General features: G+C 39.0%; 5 protein-coding genes across 5 annotated transcripts; 3 read left to right on the plus strand and 2 right to left on the minus strand.

Annotated features, from left to right (window-relative positions):
• Positions 1-9: 9 nt before the first annotated feature.
• kti12 (KTI12 chromatin associated homolog) lies at positions 10-4,734 on the plus strand. The gene is made up of 9 exons (XM_074677777.1): positions 10-253; positions 2,000-2,051; positions 2,142-2,194; positions 2,276-2,331; positions 2,426-2,505; positions 2,649-2,808; positions 2,917-2,979; positions 3,924-3,992; positions 4,536-4,734. Exons 1-9 carry the CDS (start codon positions 103-105, stop codon positions 4,677-4,679), a joined length of 828 nt encoding a protein of 275 aa, XP_074533878.1. The 5' UTR covers positions 10-102; the 3' UTR covers positions 4,680-4,734.
• A 265-nt stretch (positions 4,735-4,999) lies between these two features.
• ch25hl1.1 (cholesterol 25-hydroxylase like 1, tandem duplicate 1) lies at positions 5,000-6,585 on the minus strand. Its single transcript, XM_074677776.1, has one exon. It carries the CDS (start codon positions 6,581-6,583, stop codon positions 5,741-5,743), a length of 843 nt encoding a protein of 280 aa, XP_074533877.1. The 5' UTR covers positions 6,584-6,585; the 3' UTR covers positions 5,000-5,740.
• Positions 6,586-7,134: 549 nt separating this feature from the next.
• On the minus strand, positions 7,135-11,393 carry LOC141796573 (uncharacterized). The gene is made up of 12 exons (XM_074677775.1): positions 11,201-11,393; positions 9,727-10,338; positions 9,549-9,608; positions 9,394-9,446; positions 9,170-9,314; positions 8,691-9,055; positions 8,354-8,582; positions 8,127-8,241; positions 7,799-7,916; positions 7,602-7,713; positions 7,380-7,492; positions 7,135-7,271 (listed from the first exon to the last, which is right to left on the minus strand). The coding sequence occupies exons 2-12, from the start codon at positions 10,324-10,326 to the stop codon at positions 7,202-7,204; spliced, it is 1,980 nt and encodes a 659-aa protein (XP_074533876.1). The 5' UTR covers positions 10,327-10,338; positions 11,201-11,393; the 3' UTR covers positions 7,135-7,201.
• Positions 11,394-12,348: 955 nt separating this feature from the next.
• ch25hl1.2 (cholesterol 25-hydroxylase like 1, tandem duplicate 2) lies at positions 12,349-13,238 on the plus strand. The gene has a single exon (XM_074678224.1). The coding sequence runs from the start codon at positions 12,405-12,407 to the stop codon at positions 13,236-13,238; it is 834 nt and encodes a 277-aa protein (XP_074534325.1). The 5' UTR covers positions 12,349-12,404.
• A 664-nt stretch (positions 13,239-13,902) lies between these two features.
• On the plus strand, positions 13,903-18,896 carry tspan3a (tetraspanin 3a). The gene is made up of 7 exons (XM_074677085.1): positions 13,903-14,222; positions 15,128-15,319; positions 15,506-15,580; positions 15,822-15,923; positions 16,027-16,179; positions 16,280-16,363; positions 17,530-18,896. The coding sequence occupies exons 1-7, from the start codon at positions 14,160-14,162 to the stop codon at positions 17,620-17,622; spliced, it is 762 nt and encodes a 253-aa protein (XP_074533186.1). The 5' UTR covers positions 13,903-14,159; the 3' UTR covers positions 17,623-18,896.
• Positions 18,897-18,899: the final 3 nt, after the last annotated feature.

The raw sequence follows: 18,899 nt of genomic DNA on the forward strand, positions 1-18,899 counted from the left end.
CGTCCCCTCACGTATTGTTCATAAAGTTCATATCCGGGTGAAGGTGGAAACATGCTTTTCATCACATCTTAGCCTTTTTAGCCAGATAGAAATTCAGTGGTTATGCCTCTTATAGTGATGTGTGGTTATCCCTGCAGTGGTAAAACACGAAGGGCAGAAGAACTGAAATCGTATTTTGAACAAAACACTGAGCGAAAGGTTCATGTTGTGGGAGACGGAGCCCTGGACGTTGAGAAAAACACTGTCTACGCAGGCAAGTTGAGCTAACGTTAGCTTTGTAACAAGTGTAAGCGGACGTTGCCTAAATATTAACCGGTTTACTTATTGTTGATAACATGTTTCAATAAATATACGATGGGATGGATGACAAAAATTTTATCTTGAAAATGATTGACTTTCTTCTTTTCTGAAAAAGAAACACTGCAATTTGTGCTACGTAAAGGCAAAAGTAAGCCTGTTTGAAGTTTAATGTACGGTGGTATGGCATTAAGAATGACATGCGTGCGTTAACACTGTCACACGACGAAGTCTCCTATCCCTCTTCAAAAACTAAAACGAAAAACATAATGTGAAAGTCACTGTTCAAAAGTTTTAAATGGCCTAAAACCCACCTCTCATGAATCCAGTTGTTTTGTGGAAACTAAATTAATATTTAAGTGTTTGACAACTAAAGAGACCAATAGTCGTAACTTCGATAGATTTCTGTTGATGTATCGGAATTGAGCTTCTCAACAGATAGTTAATAAGTTAGTGGTGGATACATATTAATTATTCCTTTACATCTAAGCACATTCGACATGGAACATTTCTGACTACAAAGGTTTTCAGATTCAGTTTTTTCATTGAATTGAAAATATGATTTATTGTTGTGATTGCATTTTGCTCTTATGTCTCCTTGAAAAAGAACATTCGTTTTCTTGGGTAGATAATCAAAAATAGCTCACTTTCCCTTGTATGTGTTAAAAATATATACTTTTTTAATAATTGGGGTTTATCCTAATTGGACAACAGACATAGGTTGGGGTGGCCAGGAGCCTACCACTAACCTTGGAAATAGATTTTTAAGTACTTGGAAAGAATATGTTTGTCCAAAATCACGTTTCAAAGAAATGATGAAGGGAAGTTTCTACAAAAATGCAAAAAAACAAAAAAACAAAAACAAAGAGAGACTTTCAGCATCTTGTTGAAACCAAGCTGCAACCTCCAACTGTGAGAAATGAAGCCGATGCAGAAGTGTTTAAAAACTGTAATTTGTGTCCACTTGAGACTGGCTCTAAAAGTACCACATACAAGGATTTGAAATAGACAAGAAAACAAATACATGTTCACAGCCTGGTGCTGGAAAGGACTTCAGTATGAATAGCTAATTTCCCTGATGGCAAACAATATATCCGGTGATTTTTTTATTTTTATTTTTTTTTTACAACTCAACACTTTAAAAAATATTAAGGTCTCAAGTTGGCCCAATCAGAGGCATATTTCACCTGACTTTCAAGTAGGCACCCTTTAGCTGTTACTGAGGAGGCTCAAAGCCCACCTCTTCACCTCATATTAGGTTGAGTTGGGCATTTCCATAATGACATCTGACAACAATTGGCATCAAAACTCTGTATCAGAGACAGATTGGTGACTTCACAGTAGTTTTATGTTTTAAACAGTCCATGGTTATATCCAAATAGTTTCAACATATGTACTGCCTCCCCTTACTGTGTAGATGATTCAGAAGCCATATGTTCCATTTATTAGAGTACTGATGTGATTGGATGTATTCAGAGCTATACCAATAACGAGACAAAAAGCTGATCATACTTAGTATTTAAAGCTGGGTAATCAGACTTAAGGGGTAACCATGACCTCTGGCTTCACCCCTGAAACAATAGCATGTTGCCAGTACTTGAACATCACATTAATAAACATTTATCAAAGGATGCCTTAACATTATCAGCAGTCTTGTGTTTTTTATTTTACCTTGCTGAATGTGTTGCTGAATGTGTTGCAGATTCCCAAAAGGAAAAAAATGTCAGAGCATCACTCAAAGCTGAAGTGGAGAGGTGGGTTTTTTTCAGGTCTGTTAGACAAAAAAAAGTTACTCATAGTCTTTTTGTGTTTTCAATTCTTCTAACCCCTTTCTTTTTGTTTAGAAAAGTCAACAAGGATGACATTGTTATTTTGGATTCATTAAATTACATAAAAGGTAAGTCTTACTAACACCAGTGTGTTTTGTAGAAGTCCTGAGTTATTTAAGTTTTAATGTTCACTTTTAAATGTCTTACAGGCTACAGGTATGAACTCTTCTGTCTCATCAAACACACACAGACACCACACTGCCTGGTTAGTATTATCGCAAGGTTACTGCTTTCTGAATATCGAAATAAAATAATTAAACATGAATCAAATCAAAATCACTTGATCTGTTTTTGTGAAGGTGTACTGTTTGACGTCAGATGAAGTGAGCTCGAGGTGGAATTCAGAGAGAGACGCCGCTGAGCAGTACACCCAGGACATGTGAGTGAGACACTTCTATTCAGGTTTAATCTCATACAACTGTCTCTGCCCTTTGTCTAAATGTTGAATATACTTTTAAGCACATCATTTACAGGAGCAATCTTTATTTGTAAGTTACCTGTCATGTGGTCTATGTTTTGTAGCTTTGATGCTTTGGTGCTGAGGTTTGAAGCCCCAGACTCCAGAAACAGATGGGACAGTCCTCTCTTCACTATATTGACAGATGACACACTGCCATATGAAGACATTTCTGATGCACTCTTCAAAAGGAAAGCCCCTCCACCTAACCAATCTACTCAGAGTGTAAGGGGCATGTTTTCAGCAAGCATAAATATTCTGACAAAAACACAAGGGTGTGCTGCAGTGCTAACCTTAGAAAGCGAAAAATATGATTCTTTGTCTTTTCTGCAGCAACCGTTGTCATCTACGAACTTTCTTTACGAGTTGGACAAGATCACACAAGAAGTGTTAATGGTAAGTCTTCATATTCTTTAATCCTTTTGAGTAGCTTACAATTAACATGCTCTTAGCATGTCTGGTCTAACAATTATATATTCAATACAGAAATACCTGGACACCTAGCAAAACTGGATGCCTTGTGCCTATCAAAGAGTATTGTTAAAGTAAATATCTCAAATGTGATGGCAGCTGCACTCTGCAGACGCGACACTACCGAGTCATCTAAAACATTCAATGTTCAATCCCCTTTCTGTTGTACGATATCCCAGGGGAGTTACACAAATCAAAATCTTCACAATGCCCACCATTTGTCCCATATGACGTTATCACATAATGAGGGACAATAAAAGAGGACAGAGCAAATTGCAGCTTACTGGTCAACAGCAACTAGCAAGTGAGAGGAGCTCAATCAAGTCATTGAGTAGTCAGATAATTACAGGGAGAAGCTAAGGTGTTGCGTAAACATCTTTTACACCAATGAAGTGGACATGACATAGGATGGACGTAAGCAGTTGGAAAAAGAAAGATTTCTATTTAAGGAACCAGGGGACTTATTAATGGGAACTGTTTGCAAAGAGACAGATAGGGGAGTAATCAATGATGTGATCTGTCTGTGTTATTTTGTCCTCATCATCGTAACAACTAGTGTGTCCTCCCTCTGTAAACTGTTGACGTCAAGGAAGTGACATCAGCTCCTGGCTCCACATCTTGTTCAGTTAACATGATTTATTTTGTTATTTTTTATCCACCTACTTACTATTCAGTATTTTTAGCCAGTGAAAAACAATTTCTCTATTTGCTTTATTTGTTTAATTTTTCTTTCTTGGTGGTGTGAGATAGGACTAATAGGCCTACATGAAAAACATATTCATGTTCTTATTGTCCAAGTAGAGATCCTGCAGCTTCACAAGTCATTAAAAATATGAATAATGATCAAAAATATTTTGTTTACTTTTCAGGTCATTTTTAACGCACAGAAGACAAGTGTTCCTGGGGATCTTCTAACAGTTCCAGGGGCTACAGAAAAAATATCCTTTTTCACATGTCTATACCACAAATTTAGTCTTTTAAAGTTTTGTTTGTAAACAGTTTCCTTCAAAACTTACACCTGCCTGAAAGATTCCATTTGTGCTGCCATGTTTATATCTACCTCCCAGGTCATTTACCTCACCAGCAGCAGGGAGAAAAGCATGTATTAAGCTACATATTTGAAGGGAGGGGTAGATGAATCCATGTCTATCAAAGAGGTTAAATGAAAGGCACAGCAAACGTTCAATTTTGAAGGTCTTCTAATGTTCTGTCAGACATGTATGAAGGAACTAAATTACCAAGATGAGTGGATATTTATGAGCTGCTGCTCCGTCAGGGCCCCTTAGAAGCAAACACTTTGATTTGTCCTCCTTTGAACACAGCTCAGCCTTTATGGCAGTTGCCAGATTAGACCACATGAGTTATTACTTTCCTCTGTTAAGTTATACTGTAAAAAAACAACCTTGAGCCAAAGGTTTTTTGTCCTTCAGAGAACACTTTGCACACAGAACAGCTCAAATGACCTTAACCCAACATTCAACATTGAGCTCACCCGTAGTATCAACATGGCAGAGCTCAGGAAGTTGCGGCGGCAGTTCATCAGCTACACGAAGATGCACCCGACAGAGAACACTGGACAGATTTCCAATATGTTTGTGCAGTATTTAAACAAGAGTCTTCACTGATACTTTGAAGTATTATTTTAGCTTTTTTCTTGTGAAAAATAAACATTTTAAAATATTTTTTTTATGTTTATTGTTTGTGTCGTTGGCTGCTTTGGTCTAATTCAACTCAATTACTACTTTTTTAAGATAGCTTTCTCTAGACTGAAGGACATTTCAGGCCATCACAGATATTTACTTCCAGTTTCTTTCCTCTTTTTTTTTGGAACTTAATTTTTATTTAACACCTATATTCACATACACAAATATCATTTAGGAGATGCTTTCACACTTAACAGCAATAATACAGACAATACACAAAATCATTTCTACATTTTCCACATTATTCCTTAGTTGTTGTTTTTTTCAAAAGTTCATCTTACAGTCCTCAGTTTGACCTACTTAAAGGTCATTTCATTTGCCCCTGTACATGGTACTTGAACATACAACAACGTTAATTCCATTCACTGTAGTAAGATTTCCAGTTTCTTTTTATACTGTACTTTTTCGTTTTTTTGTGCTGAATTTAACCTCACAATCAGCTGTGATCACTTGATCCAGTCACAGCTCAGCACTTTCTCTCATACAGCATAGCATAATGTCTGCTACTGTTAAACCAGACCTCTGAACCAGACTTCTGTAGTTTAAATCTCCTTATTCATATTAGTCAGCAAAATACTAAGTAGAAACTCTTCCAAAGACTTTTTATTATGTAAGGAGATTATGAGAAAAGTATGAACAGGAAGTTGCTTATAGGAATTTGTATGTGCAACTAATTGCTGATGGTTACTTAACTAGAATGACATGACGAAAATGTGGCTACAGTATACGTGTCACAGGAAGAGAAATGCACTACATGTAAGATTTCATGATTTTATTAAATGAAAAGCCATTACAAAATTACAATTTTCCGCAACTTTTTTGTTGAACAATAAGAGAGTGTAAAGCAAGCAAAGCATCCATTTAAAGAAAAAATTGAGTAGCATTTAGGAGTTAGGGAGTGCTTTAGTGTTAAAGACTTTGTAACAAACATTGAAAATGATTGACACTGTGCATAAAAAAAACTTTGCAACTTAGTATAGCATTCACTTTTTTTTCCTGATCGTTTTTTTCTTCAGAGGAACTGCAGTGCCAAAGATTCGGTCCCAGTGGCTGAAGAAAGGGGCATAGTTACTGCTCGGCTTCTGATGGTGCATGTCATGAGCAGGCGCACCACCCAGTAGACCAAAAGGCACCAGGTGATTGAGGGTCCATGGCAGATCATAGCCTATGTGGTCCTCCACAGACATCCAAATACTGAAAACAGTGATGCACCACGTGGTCAGCGGGTGGCACTTCAAAAGAATAGTGTCCAAGTTGCTCCAGAATCCAACAGTCATCAGCTCTGGGATGCTGAGCTGCTCAGTGGACCAGGAGAAAGGAGCCACATATTCATGGTGGACTGCATGGATCCAACGGTAAAGCTGTGAATGCTTGTGATGGATGACATGCCAGATGAAGTACTGAGTGTCAAAAAGAAGAAGTGCAGCCAGTCCATCAATGAAAACCTCATAGACAGTTGGAGCATCCTGTGGTAGTGTTGGCGTAGGCAGGACAAACATGCCGATAACTACAGCTGGTAGAACAAAGAATACGTGGTTATACAGCGCTGTCATGAAGCCTTTTATCATCATCTCCACAGTTGGCTGCCTGTCTGGTTGGATCTTGTACTGATAGAAAAAAGGCACTCTTTCTCCCAACAGGTCCAGCACAGCAAAAGGGATACTGAAGAAGAAATAGCTGGAGAAGGCGAGCAGGACAGGGAAAAAAGCAGACGAGATGAGGGGTCGGTAGTGCAGAAGCAAACAGTCCCAGAGCGGCTGCAGCAGGCGGTCTGAGGTCCTTGAAGGCAGGAGCTGCAGAGATGTTTGCTCACTGATGTTCAACATCTTGCCGAGGCAATACTCAAAGCTTCAGCTGCAAGCGCCTTTATATGGGGGATGTCAACAGAGGGGGCCTTACAGTTTGTACAGACCTGCATTTTTTCTTCCAGTGGCTCAATGTCATCGACCAGACCTTAACAAGTAGATTAACTGTGTTCAAGAACATGCATTAGACATAACACCTTGATAAGCTTGAGGCTATTCATCCCCCAGCACAAGGTTATACATTTTTTCAAACTACTATTAATGAATAAATCCAAGTTATGTTTTCCTCTCTGAGCTGCATTCAACCTTGAAGCAACAGCTTCTACTTGTGATATTGTTTAAAATTAGTTTTGTCTTTTAACAGGGAGTGACTCAGCATAGACTGTTTGAACAGACCAGGATATTCTAAAATACTCAGCATAACATGATCCAAACACTTGTATGTGATTCTTCTTTAATTTAATGTCTTCCCAATTCCCAGAGTTTAATGTACTTTAAATATCAGAAAAAACATCAACACCCACACTGAATGATTATGACAACAGCATGATTTAATTGAATATTTGAGAATTAATTTCAAATCATGTGGTTTTATTGTGTTGTGTGTTTTTTAAACAAAGGCTGTAATCCTCCTCTCTTTTACTTCTTTTCCCCGGCTGCCTTCCTTGAGATTGTTTTGTTGGTGTTGGCATATTTCTGTCGGTCATTTCTGAAGAGAGAGACAATTAACAACTCTCAAAAGTTTTCCATTGTTGATTAAAAGTTGTGACTACCTTAATAACATATTCATCAATAGTGTTTGTCACATTTAGTGTACCTGCTCATTTTGGCTTTGTTTCTGCATCCCAGCCCTCCCTCCCAGTGGCTGGTGCGTGCACCTCGAGTCATCATGCTCCCACAGCTAATGCAAGGCTTTCCATTGCCATATGGCTGCAAAAAAAAAAATAAAACAATATGGGGTCAGATTAAAAAACTGAATTGTTAGCAGTGTTTAAAGAGTAACAAAGATATGTAATGTCATGCCACCCCCATCACTTACCTGCTCTTTGGCACAGTAGCCACATACCATCCGGGTTGCCAGTTCCATGGGGTGGTCCTGGTCCTCATCATGGCAAACATCACAGGGGTAAACCCGGCCACAGCAGGGGAACCTGAATGCAACCAGTGGCAAATGTTCAAAGATTCTTTTTCAACAGTCAAAATTGTAAAACTGAGGTAGCACGGCAGTAATCATACCTGAGCCAGCGATGGCTCTGTTTGTAATGTTTGCATGTTCCTTCCTCAGGCAGTGGCTTCCCCTTTTGGACAGCAGGATCTCTTAATGATTTGTAATTAACAGCACGAGTACTCGGACCTTCAAAATTAAAAAAAAATGGAAGAAAATGACATTTATTGTCCTCTGCGATCAATAATGGTGAGAGTTGATACATTTGAATGCTCACACAACATGGACTACTTTAAATTATAGACAGTGTTAAACAGTTTGTGCAGTTCACAGTTTATTATTCATAATCATGGATCTTTGGTGATCGGACAGATTAATAATATGTAGATATATTCTGACCAGTTTTGTTGCTGCGTGGCTGAATGTACTGGAACCTTGTGCTCTCTACAAGGATACTGAGCTTGCCATGGCAGTGTTCACAGTTTAACTCCTTTGTTTGGCCATAGGACACATTCTGACGAAAAAAGCAAATAAAAGACAGAAATTTTAGTCAAGAGTTCATATCATCAGGACCTATGAGCTGCTTATATGCAAGGTTAATGACTGGCTGCCCTCATCTCCTTCACCTGGAAAGGGCCGTCCTGGGAGCAGCTGAGGCAGCCAACAGAGAGGTCACACTCCTGGAGCACAAGGTCAGCAGGAGTAGCATTGTGAAGGTCCAGGTAACCCAGGACATCACTGTAATGGTGCAGCATGCAGGGTCTGAATGCAGCATTGATGCCTGCATTGCACTTTTCACACTGAGCTGTGCAGGGTGTCCTTCCAGTCAGGCTCAGGTCTGCAGTCACCTTACACCTGCAGACAGCACACAAGGATAAGAAGATTTCAATTATACTCATTCCATTCAAAGTAACCAGCAAGTGCTATCAGTATATACAGTATAGCTTTAAGCTATTTTCTTACCTGTTACACTGAAGACAAACTGTGATCTGTTGGGCCACAACAGTGGCTGTGTTCTCTCCCAGCCTCAGTCCCAGCAGTTTCACCTCTGTGCCTCTGCGTGGATCACTGATCTTAATGTTCTCCACCAGATGACTTGCCTCCTCATCCTCTTGCTGCTGACCTTCTTCAGTACCTTCACCCTCTTGCTTCCCTCCCTTGTCCTCTGTATTTTCCGGTTTCCCATCACAGTTAACATCATCTACAGCTTCTCCAGAGGGAGGGTCAGTTGAAGGATCATTCCCAGGTTGTTCACTAACTTTTGCCTGGAGTTCCTGGTATGATATAAACTGTAATCCAGCCTTTTCCAGATCAATGTCTTTTTTCAACTGCGAAACAAACATTTAAAAAGGAAAAACAAAATTAGTAAAATAAAGTCAGGTCATTAGAACTATTTCAAAGGTGAACATAATTTGCGTTATTAATGCTGCAATAAGTCTCACCTGTCTGGCCCCTTCAGTAAACAATCTCTCCAGACTTCGATCTAGCCAGCGAAGAAAAGGCCGAAAGAGCAGCTCTACCTTTCCCATAAGCTCATTGGTTGCGTGCTTGGCGTGAAGCCACTCTCTGGATGCTTCCTGTACAAATCTAAGACATAAGAGAGAAACCTGAAAAATTTTAATACTGTTTCACATGAAATGGTTATCTAATCTGCAAATAGTGTTACCTGGCCATTACAGGTGGTAGATCCTGATCCAGTGGGATATCCACAGTGAAAACCTAGGAACATTTTTTTCAGGCGATAAGGTACTCTGCCAACATGCACAATATTGAATTGTAAACTGCAGAGCCTAAAATGTAAACAGATGTGGTTTGTTTTACCTCTTTTGGGTAATTGTCGGGGAAGCTCACCATGATGTCCACTTCTTTTAAGTCAAAGGGCTACAGGATAAAATACTTGGGTTAGTATACTTACAGATCATCAGATTTTCAGCATAAAATAAACCTGGTGAGTAAAAACATAGACATGTTATAGGAAGCAGGTAGATAAAGTGTTTACCCAGTCGGGATCTGTGGCCTCTACAGTTGCCCTGTAATAAGTAATTTTTCCATCGCTTCGTTCCTGAATAATCAGCTGGTCTTTAGGAAAACGCTTCTTCAACTGCCTGATCTCTGTTTCTCGAAGCTGCTTTGAGATTTCCTCCGTCAGGTTGCACAGCTTGACCTCTTGGGGAATGCCTGGGCGGGGAACTGGAGCCATCCTCTTCACAGGCTCAGGGTTATGACCTGGAACAGGGGGATCATCCACGTCAGGTAGTTGTGGTGGATGCCAGAAGCGACATCTGTCCTCCATGGTGCAGTTCCCTGACAGGTAGTAGCGACAGGGGCGGCGGGCTGGTGCTGGAGCAACCCTTGTGTTTGTGAAAGGAGGTCTGGCACCAACATTTCCCCCAGGGACTTCTGGGTTTGAAGATGTGACATCTGACTCAGCGGCTGTCCTGGTGCGCTTCTGAACAACTCTGGAGTCATCTCTTACGTGTCGGAATCTGCATCTGTTTCCAAAGTTACAGTGTCTTCCTTGAGAGAAGAAGCGACACGGCTGCTGTGTTTGAAGCTCTGGCCTTAATTCTGTAGTCTTCTCTCCATCCCCACTCTCCATCACTGATAACACCTGAGAGGAGGAGTACAGCAACACAGATTTTAAAGATGACACAAGTAATATAATCTAATATAAAACCACTGAGATTTTTTGCCAGACTTTAAATTATACGATGAGTGAAAAGCACAATTAGGTTCCTACTCAGCAAGATGGGGAAGCTACCGTTTATGATTTTTTCACAGGATATTACTTCCCTATTTTAGTGATATAAAGTTCACCAGAGGACCACATTTGACAGGGACGATGGCTCTGTGAGACTGTCTTCCTTAGACTGAAAATGTGAAGACTTTAGAAGATACAAAAATAACAAAAAACTCAAGTTGCACACATTTTTTAGTGAAATATAATTAAATATAGGTATCTGGTAATTCTTAACCGTTTTCTGGGTTCCCCTTTTTTATTTCTTAAATACATATCTAAGGCTTCTGATAGTTAATCCTAGTTTACATTAATTTGCCTTGCATGATGAACCCTGAAGGTTTACCCTTTTCTGGCCATAGAAAATCTGTGTAATCTTTAATAGCCCTGTGTTTGCACGATAACTTTGATGGTGTAAAGGTCAAAAAGCTGGACAAGAACTAGTTTTATAGCTTCTTCCTATGATAGACACGTGAGCCACAGTTACTTATTTAAAAAATCGTCGGACTTTGTTTCATTTGTCTTCATATGGATAAAATTAACATCGCACAGAATGGACATACACACTGCGATTGGACAATTTACTCACAGGCCGATCAATCTCATGACGTTTCAACCCGTTAAGACCCTACATTGGCTCTTTTCTCGATAAACTTTCTCAATAATTGTACTAGGCTGCTAGCATAAGCTAAGGCTTCATTTAGCTTTTATAACATATTGCTGAAGGTGACATTACCTCACATGTACACGACAGCCCACGTGCAGGATTATTCTGTGAAAAGAAGAGAAAGAAAACCTGCCAAAGCTTAAAAAAAACGTTTAAATAGCCTCTGCTGCTGAAGTTGTTTGACAAGCGGATACCCTTAGTAGGTTCTGCAGGTGGAGCGTGTTGCCACAACTACGCACGCGCAGTAGTTTTGCGTTGCTGCGTAAGACGCAAGGATTTGATTTATAAGGGTAACAATCCCGTTTACGACATGAACCCAACGAAATGACACATAAAGATGCTATGGTCATTTTGGCACCTCAATCTAAAAGCTTCACTGTTGTACACAAGGCATGAACTTCTTTTGTCGCCCTCTATAGTATGGGAGGTAAGAAGAGCTCTGGAAGTTCTCTCCCTAAACTCTTTTTAAGTTGAAGCACTGTCAGATATGCATAGAAATAAATAAAATAAAATAAAATAAAATAAAAATAAAATAAAATAATAATAATAAATAAATAAATAAATAAATAAATAAATAAATAAATAAATAAATAAATAAATAAAGTTAATAAATAATAATAATAAATAAAATAGAAATAAATATTGAATCATAAACCTACATCAATCTTTGGCTATGGTATTTTTTTTAAATAACACAGGATATTTGCCAGAAATAGTGTTTGCCTTAAAAACACAATTGTTCATATGTTTTTTCTCCAGGCACTAAGGCCTGGATATTTTAGTTTTACTTTAGCTATAAAGTTAAAAAAATATATATGCTCAAGATCTGGGAAAATATTAAAGAAGTTAAAGTCTTAGGTTTTTGTTTGTTTGTTTGTTTGTTTTATTTTTATTTTATTTTTTTAAATTTCATTTATTTATTTATTTATTTATTTGGGGGGTGTGGGGGTTAAAAGCTCAACCAACAAACATAAAAACACCTTTAATGCTTCCAAGAAAATTCAAATCTTACAATACAGTTCCATCATGATAAGGTGCCCTATGGAGTAAAGAAATATCAGGAGCCCATATCTTCAACACCATCCAATTAATCAAGTGGGGAGCTACATGTTACCAGTAAGACAAGGTTTATGAATAATTTGTGACAGTGTTGAACCCAGCTATCACTTGAAACCACAATGCGAGCAAAGCACAAGCAGGCACTTGCTGGGCTAAGTTTTACCATAGCAGCTGGCAAACTCTTTGTCACTTATCTTGTGATTTCTGCTTCAAGATGGATCTTCCAGATACCAGCACATATCTTTGGATAAGGTGTTTAGGGAATGATACTTTACTGCAACCTCTGTGGGACTACCTGCGGCTCAATTACAGAGACTATTTGAGATCTCCACTTTTTCCCGTTGTTCTGACTGTGTCTTCATACTTTGTCTTATGCCTTCCTTTCCTTTTTTGTGACATCATGGGTGAAAAATTGGCATGGGTGCAACAATTCAAGATTCAACCTGGCCGTCGTCCCACAGCCTCTACTTTGCTGCACTGTGCAGGTGTTACCCTGTACAACCATATGTTTCTTGTCCTGCCAGCATCAGTGGCTCAGTGGGCATGGAGGCCGCCTCTAGACCTGCCAGACCGTGCTCCATCCGTGCTGGAGCTGATTGCTGGAGTGATATGCAACCTCCTGCTCTTTGACTTCCAGTACTTCATCTGGCATATGCTCCATCACAGGATACGTTGGTTGTACGTCACTTTCCACGCTATCCATCATAACTACTCCTCACCCTTTGCTCTTGCCACTCAGTGTCTTGGCGGCTGGGAGCTGGTGACTGTCGGCTTCTGGACCACCCTGAATCCTGTGATCCTAAGATGCCACCTCCTCACCACGTGGACCTTCATGGTGGTGCATGTATACGTTTCTGTTGAGGATCACTGCGGCTATGACTTCCCCTGGTCCACATCTCGGCTGATACCATTTGGCATCTATGGAGGACCAAGCAAACATGATGTGCACCATCAGAAACCCAACACCAATTTTGCACCACATTTTAGCCACTGGGACAAAATATTTGGTACGCATGCTGATTTTAGCTTCTGTTCTGCTGTGAAGTAGAAGGCTGTAACACTTTAGGCAGCAGCTTTAGACAAGTTCTTGAGCTTTGGCTTGATGCATATTAAAATATGAGACATTAAGTGTGTAAAAAAGTGTCTTTGTCCTTGACACATGAGTGGGTGAATATTGTGCTGTATTAAAAATTTTAAAAAGTTTCTTGTGACTTGAATGACTCCATCTTATCTTGAATTACACTTTGAACATGATCCTGATCTTGCTTGGTTTGTATTACATTCTCCCTCATTCAAATCATGCATCTTTCAGGCCACTCTACTCTTTGGGGTGTTTCCTTTCAGATGGTTTCATTTCACTGGAGAGAATATGAAAATAAAGGTACTCTACATATTCATAGAGGTGTCATACTTATACATACAACTTAATTTTCATGTAGGCCGATGCTTTGATTTGTACCAAAGTGCAAATATCTCTATAAGAGCGCCCCATTTACAGTGACTTTATATCGTGGCACAGATAGGCTATTTGTATTTTGAGGTCATTTGTAATCTGATTCGATTCCAGTAAGATACTGATCCTCCAAGATGTTTAATGTATGAGGACTGCCTGGTCCGTAAAAGCATTATATTTTTCCACCACTAGATGTAAGCAAAGCACTCCAACTGCGCCTTTCCAATACCATTCTTAAACTTTTATGAAGTACATAACAAAAACAAAAAGTTTTCGTTGTACAGAAAGGCGCCATCGAATTTATCCTTCATGTTTCGGCTCGGTTGGATTGTTTTTCTCTTCATAGTTTGTAGTTGTTAACCTGAGTGTGTTGGTGGCGCTGCGTCGCCGGTGCAGACAGATCCAATGACACCGAGTTGAGGTATGGAGAGTGAGTGGTTGAGCTGGCCAGGGCATGTCTGAGTCTTAACCTGCGTTGTTCTCCAACACGTACAGTAGTCAAATCCCGTGTTGAAGATGGGACATTGCGGCATCACGTCGTCGAAGACGGCCCTGGTCTTTCTGAACCTCATATTCTGGGTAAGTCTGGAGGTTTTCCACAGTTTTAGATGTGCGTCACAGTGCACCAGCTAGCTAGCTGTGAGTTCAAGCAGCAGCAGCTGCTCTGTAGCTGCTGTAGCCGACCTTTGTTTTACAACAGGGAGATTCGTTTGTGAAGACATTCCTTAACACACATGAATTGTAAGGTTGTCAACACGTCAGTATAGGAGTCACACTTATACTTTCCATATCCGGTAAAAGTCCCCGTGTTACCCTTAAAATAATGCAAGTGATGCTTGCTAAAGTCAAACTGTCCCTTTTTGACACCCCCGCAGCGGGTTACAGGCTAACCTTAATCCAACGAGCCAAGGCTTTACATGCTGAAAACTGAACAAACTTGTTGATAATTTTTATATATGTATGTCTGATATATTAATCTCATTTGGTATGAAGAACTTATGTTGTTTGAATGACACTGCATTCAACACTAGTTTCATGAGAAGTGGTAAAGTTGCTTTACTAAACTGAACTATGTTTTACATAGCAATGCATAGAAAAGTCAAGCAATAAAAAGACGTAAAGTAATTTAATTGTGTGTGATTAGTATTTTTTTTTTAATCACAAAACTCCTTAACCAACGCTCTATTCTTTCATTTGTTGTATTAGGAAGCAATTGGAAGTTGAATCAACTACAATTGGTCTGATTTGATCATACTGGAAGTTTTAGATATTGATCTCTCCAATAATATTGACTTTACCCTGTGTATGTTAAAGTCGTATGAACTTCATGTCTGCACAGTCTAAACTAATATTGAATAACCATAAGAAAACAAATCACACCATCCTGTTTAAAGTTATTTGCAGTAGATCTTGGATGCTTTATCTGCGTAGATCAACTTGAATATTTATTTATTTATCTATTTATTTATTTTTATCACCCACAGGCTGCTGCTGGTATCCTGTGCTATGTTGGAGCCTATGTATTCATCACATATGACGACTATGATCACTTTTTTGAAGATGTGTACACACTCATCCCAGCAGTCACCATCATTGCAGCTGGAGCCCTGCTTTTTATTATAGGGCTCATTGGATGCTGTGCTACAGTGAGAGAGAGTTACTGTGGACTAACAACGGTCAGTAATGCAGAATACGTATTAATCAATGATTCAATTTTTAAATAATTGATTTCATATGATGTACAAATTTCAAAGAGAGGATTTCATTCAACCTGTTCTATAATTTTTTCTCAACCCTCAAACAATCCACATTTTTTTCGTAATCAACCATTGACCTCTTTAATCCTGAAACTCAATCCACAGTTTGTCGTCATCCTCCTGTTGGTTTTCATGACGGAAGTAGCAGTGGTGGTTCTCGGATACATTTACAGAGCAAAGGTAAGAAAGTCAAATACAAGTCAGGGCAGGTTTGTTTACCTCAGCCCTGTTTGAGACTCAATGTGTTAGCAGTTAGATCACACCCTTAAAGGAAAGCAGAGAAATCTATCTACCACTGATAACCCATTCTGATCCGTCAATGTAATAGTAATAGTAATAATTGTGAAAAAAAATTCATTGTAATCCAGTCAAGGGACTTGGAATTCAGAAGTTCTGTCTCACCTTTCTTCACCTTTTCCAGGTTGAAGATGAAGTTAACACGTCTATTCAAAAAGTTTATGATGAGTACAATGGCACCAACAGCAACGCCCAGAGTCGTGCCATAGACTATGTTCAGAGACAGGTGAGGACAAAACAGACGTCTCCTCTGTCAAGCTGATATACTGAAATTTTCTCAAGGCTTTTTAATTCTGTGCCTTCATTTGTATCTTTTCTCGTTTTCACAGCTTCAGTGTTGTGGGATTCACACCTACACAGACTGGCAGGACACACACTGGTATGAAGAGTCCAAAAATAACAGTGTACCCATCAGCTGCTGCAAAATGAATGTTGTAGGCTGCACGGGGTCCCTGGCTCGCCCTGAAGATCTCTACCAAGAAGTAAAAGGACCTCTTCTTTGATGAACTGTTTTTTTAACTAACGACCATTTTACTGTCATAAATGTTTGTAAATTTATTATTTATGTGTGTGTCCTTGTAGGGTTGTGAAGCTCTGGTTGTGAAGAAGCTAAAGGAGATCATGATGTATGTCATCTGGACTGCATTGATATTTGCTTGCACCCAGGTAAGTATGGTTGGTGCTTTGTTCCCCAGTCACTATCAGTTTCTCATCAATAGATATGAAGACTTTGTGAAGGATGGTAAATCTGACTTTTGAACTCCAACCACTGCCCTGCGTTTCTCAACAGTAACATTCCCTTAATGCTATAATAATAAGCATACATATCACTTAAAATGGGAGAATGCAACTCTTGGAGTCATTCTCGAGATTAGCTGAAATGCCTAATAGTTGATCTCAGCGGCCACAGGGAGGTCCGTCACTCTAGATGTTTGAACAGAGTAGCTGGATGCTGGTAGTAGTATTTGCTGCTCTTTGCTAACAAAGGGATAAAAATATGAGAGATAGACCGATATGGATTTTTTTGGGCCGATACAGATACTGATTATTAGTAGGCAAAGAGGCCGATAACCGATATTTGAAGCCGATATTCATTTAAATATTGGCGTAAATAATTTTGAACAATACAAACTCCAACACTTAACTGTGATCAAATACCTTCAATCATATGTTTATTAAACAGCTCCCAGGCTTAGCAGCATGTTTTATAAAGTTAAATGAAAGCTTTAAAAAAATTAATAGCTTAAGTTTTCTACAGTAAATACAGTTTTCTACAGTTTTTCCATAGTTTAGACAGGGAGAAATTCTGTGCAGAGAAGCATCAAAGCCAAAACAACACAGTTTTGAATGGGTTCCATGTTGGCCATCGGATTAAAAAAAAGGCAGATGCCGATATGGCCCAAAATGCCAAATATCAGCCCCGATAATTGGCCCGGCCGATAATTGGTCTATCTCTAAAAGATATGTAGATAAATTTATCAGTGTGTGTCAGAAAAACGTTGGCAAAGGCTACAAATTAACTTTTTGAATAAAAACCTAAAGTTTTAGTCAGATCTGCCAGGATCAGTTTGAAACCTTGAACTTTCAGGCAGCTCATTCTATATCATATTGCTGCCGTCTGTCTTGACCAGGACACTCTTGGAAAAGAGATTTTTAATCCTAACAAACCTTTTCCTGGTTTAACAAAGGTTAAAAAGAAAATTCGTGAACATAAATATGTCTTCACAGCCTCATAAACTGTTGTTTCCTCAGTACTCTTAATACTTTTGTACTACTGCAGCCACTGTATGAAACATTTCCAAACTGAAGAGCCATGTGTCTTGTTTCTCTAGATGCTGGGGATGTTGTGTGCATGTGTTGTGCTGTGCCACAGAGCCAGAGATCCTGCATACGAGCTTCTCATCACAGGAGGCACCGTTGCATAGAGGATAACACATCTGTCAGCGTAGGGCAAACTTACATGTGTCGCTGGTGAGAGCATGAACCCAAAATATTACCACTCTAACCTCGAAACACTAACAACACTAAAGTGATGTACTTTACCTGTGTCTCCCCCAAAGAAGAAAGCTACTGACCAAATTCTGTGACAGTCAGTATAAATGAGGTAAAGTGTCCGATAAAGAGAAAGTGTGTGAAGAGGGTGAAAGACTCAGTCAAACTGTGTGAGTCATAAATGGATTAAATGGTGGACAGGGTATTTCCTCATAGCTAGTTTGCACTGTGAGTATGGCTTTGCATTATGTCTATTTAAAATCTGTCACACGCTTGAATGAACAGTTGTCTGATTTTATCATGTATCTCCACTACTACTTCAACTTCTGCTACTACTCTGATATAACTACTGTTACCAGCAGTATCTAGTCGAAAACACCCCAACCAAAGTCACTTGCGCAGAAGGTTATGCAAAATATGTAACTTGACTGGCTTTTGTTAATCTGATCTCTTTAAGAAGCAAATCTTTCAACCCCCTTCAGTCTGTGTAACGTTTCTTGTAGAAATGCATTAACTCTTGGTCAACTTTGTCCTGTAGCTGGGTTGGGTTTTTTGTGTTAATAGTCTACTGATATTAGTTTTAGAACTTGATTTGCAGATATGTAGCAATGAATAGACTGTAAATAAAATGTTGGAAAGCTTTAAAATGTGGGAGCGTTCTCTGATTATTAGCTTGATTTCCTAGACAGCAGGATGTTGACACTGGATAAATGAGTCAACATAGTCTCAGAAGGAGAGAGGTCAAAGTTTGTGTTTCTCACAAGAAAGAGGTCTTTGATTATGAACCTTCAGCATAGGCTTTGGATTACCATCAAAATATAACCTGGTGTAGTTTAACCTAACAACCTGCTGCTATTTAGCAACCACTGTGGGCCCTTATGTTCCCTCACTGTTGGTAAATTGACTGAGCCTGCGTTACTTGATTGACCTAATTAGAAATACACTACCCATTGGAAGGTAACTGGATACATTTGGAGCAGCAGAGAGCTCAAGCACATGACTCCCTAACAGCACCTCACTGCATTTCAGTGACTGATATGTATTTTTCTGGTTTTCTATGAAAAAAACACAAAAACAAGTCTTATGAGGGAAATAGCAAAGTGCTTTCTTCTTAATTATTTTCTTTAAACTTAAGGAGAGTAACAGTGTTGACAAAGAATAAAAAGTTTTATTGAATAAATAAAAAAGGATTTTTTCATATGATATGATT

Source organism: Halichoeres trimaculatus, unplaced genomic scaffold, assembly GCF_033239565.1.
Source record: "Halichoeres trimaculatus isolate MK-OKI-2021-1 unplaced genomic scaffold, fHalTri1.1 fHalTri1_scaffold_10, whole genome shotgun sequence".
Taxonomy (NCBI): domain Eukaryota; kingdom Metazoa; phylum Chordata; class Actinopteri; order Labriformes; family Labridae; genus Halichoeres; species Halichoeres trimaculatus.

Excerpts from the sequence above, each read along its gene's own strand:
- kti12 (XM_074677777.1), top strand. The coding sequence starts at position 103 with ATGCCTCTTATAGTGATGTGTGGTTATCCCTGCAGTGGTAAAACACGA. Across the intron at positions 2,052-2,141 it reads CTCAAAGCTGAAGTGGAGAG|AAAAGTCAACAAGGATGACA; the intron begins GTGGGTTTTTTT and ends CTTTTTGTTTAG. Across the intron at positions 2,980-3,923 it reads TCACACAAGAAGTGTTAATG|GTCATTTTTAACGCACAGAA; the intron begins GTAAGTCTTCAT and ends TTTACTTTTCAG.
- ch25hl1.1 (XM_074677776.1), bottom strand. The coding sequence starts at position 6,583 with ATGTTGAACATCAGTGAGCAAACATCTCTGCAGCTCCTGCCTTCAAGG.
- LOC141796573 (XM_074677775.1), bottom strand. The coding sequence starts at position 10,326 with ATGGAGAGTGGGGATGGAGAGAAGACTACAGAATTAAGGCCAGAGCTT. Across the intron at positions 9,056-9,169 it reads TTACTGAAGGGGCCAGACAG|TTGAAAAAAGACATTGATCT; the intron begins GTGAGACTTATT and ends TTTGTTTCGCAG. Across the intron at positions 7,714-7,798 it reads CAGAGCCATCGCTGGCTCAG|GTTCCCCTGCTGTGGCCGGG; the intron begins GTATGATTACTG and ends GGTTGCATTCAG.
- ch25hl1.2 (XM_074678224.1), top strand. The coding sequence starts at position 12,405 with ATGGATCTTCCAGATACCAGCACATATCTTTGGATAAGGTGTTTAGGG.
- tspan3a (XM_074677085.1), top strand. The coding sequence starts at position 14,160 with ATGGGACATTGCGGCATCACGTCGTCGAAGACGGCCCTGGTCTTTCTG. Across the intron at positions 15,924-16,026 it reads TAGACTATGTTCAGAGACAG|CTTCAGTGTTGTGGGATTCA; the intron begins GTGAGGACAAAA and ends TCGTTTTCACAG. Across the intron at positions 16,364-17,529 it reads TGATATTTGCTTGCACCCAG|ATGCTGGGGATGTTGTGTGC; the intron begins GTAAGTATGGTT and ends TTGTTTCTCTAG.